Source organism: Strix uralensis, chromosome 2 (assembly GCF_047716275.1).
Source record: "Strix uralensis isolate ZFMK-TIS-50842 chromosome 2, bStrUra1, whole genome shotgun sequence".
Lineage (NCBI taxonomy): Eukaryota > Metazoa > Chordata > Aves > Strigiformes > Strigidae > Strix > Strix uralensis.
In genome coordinates this window covers 126,026,114-126,032,790 of record NC_133973.1, presented here as the reverse complement: position 1 = coordinate 126,032,790, position 6,677 = coordinate 126,026,114, and the positions used below count along the sequence as shown (strand labels likewise).

At 54.5% G+C, this 6,677-nt stretch overlaps 1 protein-coding gene and 1 long non-coding RNA gene across 2 annotated transcripts; one reads left to right on the top strand and one right to left on the bottom strand.

The window, feature by feature from the left end:
- The first annotated feature begins 2,017 nt into the window (after positions 1-2,017).
- Positions 2,018-6,034, top strand: LOC141939788 (uncharacterized). Its single transcript, XR_012627724.1, has 2 exons — positions 2,018-2,129; positions 5,566-6,034. It is a non-coding gene; the product is annotated as an uncharacterized LOC141939788 (long non-coding RNA).
- Positions 2,828-4,936, bottom strand: LOC141939973 (uncharacterized). Its single transcript, XM_074860747.1, has 3 exons — positions 4,869-4,936; positions 3,536-4,469; positions 2,828-3,211 (listed from the first exon to the last, which is right to left on the bottom strand). The coding sequence occupies exons 1-3, from the start codon at positions 4,934-4,936 to the stop codon at positions 3,173-3,175; spliced, it is 1,041 nt and encodes a 346-aa protein (XP_074716848.1). The 3' UTR covers positions 2,828-3,172.
- Positions 6,035-6,677: the final 643 nt, after the last annotated feature.

The following is a 6,677-nucleotide window of genomic DNA, read 5'->3' as shown; positions in this document are numbered from 1 at the left end:
TTCATGAGCCAGCATTTCTCCAGCGTCAAACCATGGTTCAGGGACCCAAACACCATGCTCAGTGAAGTCACGTACCTTGTCAGCAGGATTACCGAACGCTAGCATGCAAACACGAGGGGAATTTTGTCAGACCTTTCCCTTGTCCAAGACACATATGTGCAGAGTTATCTGGGAGGTAACGCAACATGCAACGTGGAGCGAGGGCTGTGCACGGCATTGTCCAGCAAAGAGCGGGTTAACAGTCATTAGTGGTATTTCAGAAACAAGGACAACCTCTCTGCATTTAAAAGATTAAAATCTTTCAATATTTTCTTTGGAGTTGTTTCATTTAGCACTTTCAAACAGCTGCTTCCAGCTATTTCATAATAATAGTAGCAACTAGTAAAAAAACCCCCGAAAACAAGAAAAACCCTACACAGGCCTGTTCCCTGATTTCAGAAACTGGATTTTTCTGGGACGTACATTATTAGCCAAAAGCCTTTTTTTCCCGCCATAGGACAAGTGCAAAGCATTTCATTAATACACACTGGAAAAATAAGATAATGGCTTTCTTGACTGTGACGAGGAACGTGGGGAGATTTAATCTCAACACTGAGTCAGGTCGAAGCGCCTAAAGTCCCCTCGGACACAATGTTATCGCATTAACGCTTACATCATCACCCTCACAAATGATGCTGAGTAACGCAGCCCCAAACGTCGATCCACGCACCGCAGCGAACTCCCAGGCAAGAAGGGAGAAACAACCACAAAGGTCCCGTTTTAGCATACGTCAGGCACTAAGAAAGATAAGTTTGATGCCTGGAGCGGAGGGAGCAATCTATTTTGAGCCGTTCAAATAGCAGCCACGGGCCTATCAGGACGCAGTCACTCCTCTTAATATTTCGCATGTGTGCTGAGAATTAAGAGTTGGAAGGCAGCGCAGCACAGCATAAGCCTTCAGAAGTGTGGTACACGGGCTGCTCGTAATAAAGTAACAGGAGACAAGGCTTCGCCTCCTTGACACATTCAGAGCAATTTCCAGTTGAAAAAGGTCAACATATCATATACAAAGCAGCAATGCCTGGAAAACTCTTGTAACTCTGCTCTGCGAAACACACTCTGGTAATAACAAACTGACCATTTCTGGTGAAGCTGGTGCTGGGAGCAGCGGGCGTGAGCTGCTGTCGCTCTGCGGGACGTCGCTGTGCTCTCCCGCACAGCGCTGCTTCTGCGAGCGCCCGCCGGTCGCTGAGGGACGCAGCTGAACCGCGCGCACGGGCTCCCATTTCTCAGCACTGCCCATCTGCCTCGTGGGTAAATACTGGCCAGGTTCGAGGGACACGGCAGCAAACTGCTGCCTCGAGTGAAAATAGCTGCCTGAAGCCCTGATGAACAGGGTAAAATGGGGCAGGGGGACAATTTTGAAGATGGGCGATACTTTAGCGCTACTTTTCACCCCTGCCTGGGGATGTGCTGACAGCGTTTGCCGCCGGTGCACCTCCTCAGGGATCCTTGCTGTCACCACCTCGGCGGGGCAATGGCGGAGGCACGCGACGCGTTTTTAGGACCACAACCTGGTTTAAAAAAAACTCCAAGCAGCCCCAAAATCCCTTCGAGGGAGGACATGTCCCTCAACTCCCCCGCTCCCGGCCTGGCAGCCCTGCGCACCATCCCTCACACCCGCCAGGCCCAGCACCTGGTAGGGACCCTCGTGGGGGGTGCGAGGCGCAGCGGGTCAAACCGGGTGACCACGGACACCCCTCACCCACCGCAGGAATGCCCTCGGGTGGGGACGGGCCTCGGCCTCGGCGCTGACCCCACCTTCGCGCCTCGCCTGAGGGAGTGGGGGGGGGCGGGTGCCCTGAGGGGAGCGGGGGGCGGGGGGGGTGTTTCCCTCCCGGCCGCGCGTCGCGGCCCCTCCCCGCCGGCAGGGGGCGCTGTGACTCACCGCCAGGAGGGCCGAGGCGCGCTGCTCCCCCGCCGGCTGCTCCCCGTTGATGCCGCCGTTGCTGAGGAGGTGCTGGTGGTAGTCCGGGGGCGCGGCGGCGGCGGCGGCGGGGGTGGCCGAGCCGCCGGCGGCGGCCGCCTTGGGGTGCTTGCCGGCCTTGCGGGCGCCCTGCCCCTGCTGCACGAGGTGGAGGAGCTGCAAGGTGCTCTCCCGCTCGCGGTCGGAGCTCTCGGCGCGGCCCCGCTCGTAGCGCCCCTCGCAGCTGAGGTGGTGCTGGCGGCAGACGGCGATGCGGGCCCGCAGCCGCTCCACGATGGCGCTGTGCACCCGGGGTGCCGCCGGGCCCCCCCCCAGCAGCCCGGCCCCCAGCCCCGCGGCCTGGGGGGGAGCCGTGTCGCCCATCGCTGGCTGCCGGTCCTGGCCCTCCGGATGGGTCGGTCCTCACTGCCGCATGGAGGGGGGGGGGGGGGGGGGGGGGGAAGGCGGGGGCAGCGGCGGGAGCCCGAGCCCGGGGGCTGGCGGCGGGGCGGAGGGCGGTCAGCCCCGCGCCCCCAGCCCACCCCCACCCGGCCCCCGGGCGGTGACGGCCCCGCGGGGGGTTGACAGATCGCGGAGGAGGGGTGGGACACACACACACCACACACACGGGACGTGGGGGGCACGGGGGGGCGTGCGGCGGGCGCTAGGGTTGTGCCAGCATCGGGCGGGCGGGAGGGGCGGGGGTCGGGGCCGGGCAGCCCCCGCCGAGGGGCTCCGCGGAGCGGAAAAGGCGCCCGGGGAGGGGGGTCGGAGGGGGCTCCGCCGGGGGAGGAGGGCAGGAAAAAAAAAAAGAGCGAGCCGCTGCCTCCCAAATGAATCTCTGGACGAAGGAGATCTCCCTCGGGAATGAGTGAGACTTGGCAGGTTTATTGATTTTATTTTATTTCGGGGAAGCGGGGGGGTTATTCCTTGAAGTGGAAATTTAAGGCATTGCCGTGCTCGGCGGCACGGAGAAACCCCCCCGGCGGACCAAAAATCTCATAGATGTGGCGGAGTGGGGGGGTTTGGTTTTTGTTGGGTTTTGTTTGTTGTTTTGTTTTTTTTTTTTTTTCTTTTTTCTAAAGTCTTTAGTAAATGTGCAAATAAAGAGCCGGGGAAGGAGGAGGAGGAGGAGAAGGAGGAGGAGGAGGAGGCGGCTCGGGTTAGTTTAGTCTTTGTGCTTTCTCGTTTCGCTCGCCCGCTCTTTGCTGGCCACTCTTCGGTTCATTACTGTGTCCAACTGTCTGCCGCTAAATTGTAGTTCCTCTAAAAATAAGAGAGACGGATCCCCCGTCCGGAACAATGTCAGTCAGTGGACTTCCAGACCACGCTTCGCCTTCAGTTAATCCAGCCACTGGATAAAATCCGTACTGCTTTCAGTGCTGATTTCCCCCCTTAGTAATAAAGCAGCAAGCTACGACCCCAGGCAAAGAACTCCTCTCGCATACTTTCCCTTATACTCCCAGATACTGAATAGTTTCAAGTACAGTTTCAAGAAAAGCACGGGGGGAAAAAAAAAAAAAAACAAAAAGGAAAAAAAAAAGCCAGCCCCTCTTCAGACAGTAATTACAAACGGAGAGTTGCACTTACAAACTTCCAGCATTTTGCACCCAGAACAGTCCAGCCACTTTTCCTTTGTGCTTTTCTATATTCCATCCCCGACCCGCTGGGGTGGGTGGTTGCCGGTGGGTTATCGGCGCTGCCTCCGCCGGTCGCTGCCGCCGCCGGGTGCCCGAGCTGCCCGTTGCCCTCTGCGGTGCGGAGCGGTGCGGAGCGGCGCGGAGCGGGTCCGCGGAGCGGGGCGCTGCGGGGGCGGGAGGCGGGTGTCACCGATAGCGCGGCCGGGGACGCGGCGCCGGGGAGGCCGGGGCGAGGCGCGGAGCCTCCCAGCGGCCGCCGAGGGGAGTCGGGCCGCCGCCGCCGCTCCCCGGGAGGTATTTGCATGGGAGGAAGCCAAGGAAATCCCCTTTCCCCTCGCTCTGTACCTGGGTGCCGGGCCGGGGCGCGGGCGGGCGCCGCCTGAGCCGCCGCCGAGGAGCGCAGCCTCCCGCTCCCCCTCCTCCCCCGGCAGCGGAGACCTTCAGGCGAGTACGAGGGAGCTCTCGAATAAATCACGGCGCTGCGCTCCTCTACCAGCTGGATTTCTCTGGAACAGGCGGTAGAAAAACAAGCAGTGCCTTCTAGGGCGCTCTCCGGCACCGGGCGGGTGCGCGACACGAGGTCAGGCTCGGGGTGCGGGAGCGCCGGGCTCCGACAGGACCTTCCCGGGTGTCCGGGGCAAGGCACGGAGCCCCTGCACTTCGGTTCCTCCCCGGGAAAGCCACGGCCTCGGTGCTTCTCTTGTCCGACTCCTCTATTTAGAGCAGGGGTGGCCGACTGCGAGATCTGGCCCCTGGTACCGGGCTCGTTGCAACTGGCAGCCGTGGGGTTCTGCGTGTTGCTGTAGGTGAGCTGTGAAGGAGGATGCAGAAATAGTGGGAGCTGGTCGGCTTTATTAAAGCAATATGCTGTTGTGCTACCGTGGCTGTATTATCCGAATTCCCAAATACCTCTTTGGGAATAAAAATGGCCCCCAAGCATGAAGAGACACATCCCTGATGGAAAACCTTTAAGGTCTTTTGGGACTGTACAGCCCCTAATACAACAGTCTCATCTAGTTCTGCAGTGGGGACAGTCAGAAAAATACACAAATTTCATCACAACATACCAGGAGCATTAAGCTGAGAATGAGGAGGAACTAACAATAACCCTCTCAGGTGCTTTTATCCCCCTCCAAGGTCACCCACATAAATACTTCAAATGCCAATGACGAAATGACATTCCTGGAAATACCCCCAAAATACAAGATCTGCAGCACTGGACATACGGGAAACATGAAAGCCCCCACTTTCATGACCCCCATCTCCCTCATGTTGCAACAAACATCCATGTGGGTTTCCAGGATCTGGCTGGGTGAGCACCAGCCAGAGTCTGCGGCACATTCAGACCCATGTTTGCCCCAGCAAAAACTTTGACTCTTCGCTGAGGGACAAGGTCTGGGGAAGCCGGGTTTGTGGATGTGCTACCTTCAGAGGAAGGCGTTATAGCTAACAGGAAAAAGGGATTTTTTTGTTTAACCTTGACCAACTGAGGAAGAGTGGGTTATTATTTGATACATAACAGTAGCATGCATCTGTTGAGAACAATGGGCTGGCACAGTTGGAAAAAAATCCGAAATTTTAATGTTTGTAAAATAATAGACAATGTTACCTTTGCTTCAGGCCTCACTAGGGCTTTTATTCATTCTTTATAGCTCAGATGTCACTGCCGTGTTTAAGAGGATCAGTCACAGAACGCCTGTGTAACACTAACACACGAATCTCATGGAGAATAAGCACGGGTGTTTCCAATGAAGTCTTGGCTGGGTTTTTCAAAGTTGCTTGTGGGAATACGAGATCGGTGGTGCTGCTCCAGAAGATACCAGGGTAGCTGCAGGAGTTCTCTCTCTCTTACAAGATTTTGTAGAACTCAGAGAACAATCTTTCAAAACAAAGGGTTTTGAATTTTAACTTCAGACATGTAAGATTCACTTTTTGCCAAGCAGCATCTCATGTGTTTGTGGTTTAATATATCCCTTTCAGGGCGAGAGACAGCTGGTTGCAGAGCTGCACTACAAGTCCCCGTCGCTCAATACACAGCAAATGCTGCCCCTGGCGTTTCATAGAAGAAAATACCCTAAATCCATGCCTCAGCTTTTCAAGTCTTATCCAGAAGACCCTGGCGAATGTTACCAGCCCCTAGATACCGTCATCATTTTTGGTTTGCCTAGTTGTCAGTTTTCTTAAAAGCAAACAGTTCTTAACATCATCGTAACATCACTTGCGATTCGTGTCATAGGCATTCTAATAAACACACACGATAAACAGTAACATAACAAGTCACGAATAATTAATTACTTTTTTCTTTATGTCTGCATTAATTTGTGACCTTTTTACATGATACTGTAATCTCACATGAGCTGTCATGCTTGAGCATTTTTTCTGTGTGAATTCACTACTGTGGTCGAAGCTCTGAGTCCCCTAAGTCATCAGCCCCTTCCAGACCAGCAAAGCACTTACTTGTGCTGGGTTCACAGCCAGGAATTCTCACCACAGACACCCCATTGTGCTACTAACTTTCCAAAAATGGAACAAAAAGACTGTGCTGAACCTATGTCACTTAAAAACTTGAGTGCATGCTTAAATCTAGGTGCATACCTTGTTCATCCCGTATCAAATTACTTCAAAGTTATATTAACTCCACCGTAATGGCACATGCTTAATATCAATCTTGCAGAGGATTTGGCAAACTGGAGCTTTGAATTTTCAGCCACTTCCATTACTTGCTTTCAGTGAGGGTTCTTAGCCATTTTGAATGACTAGAGTTATGCGTACATGTATCTCCTGGGCTATTCCCAGCTAGGTGGGCTCACGTACATGCCGCTTGCGTACCGTGCAGCTCACCTAGTAAACTGTTTAACTTTGGAGTAGAGTCTGACTGCACCCACGTCAATTTTCTTGTCCTTAAATTTTGGGCACGAGGTGCATGCAATTACTGCTCTGTTTAAACTGTAAAATAAGCCGTCTTGATAGCACGCCAGTTTTTTAATTAAGAATATAATCCCCAAGGCAACCTAAAGAAACCATGTCTACATCTTATTTAATAAACAACAGGGAAAAAAACCAAACCAAAACAACCCCACGCCATTACTTAC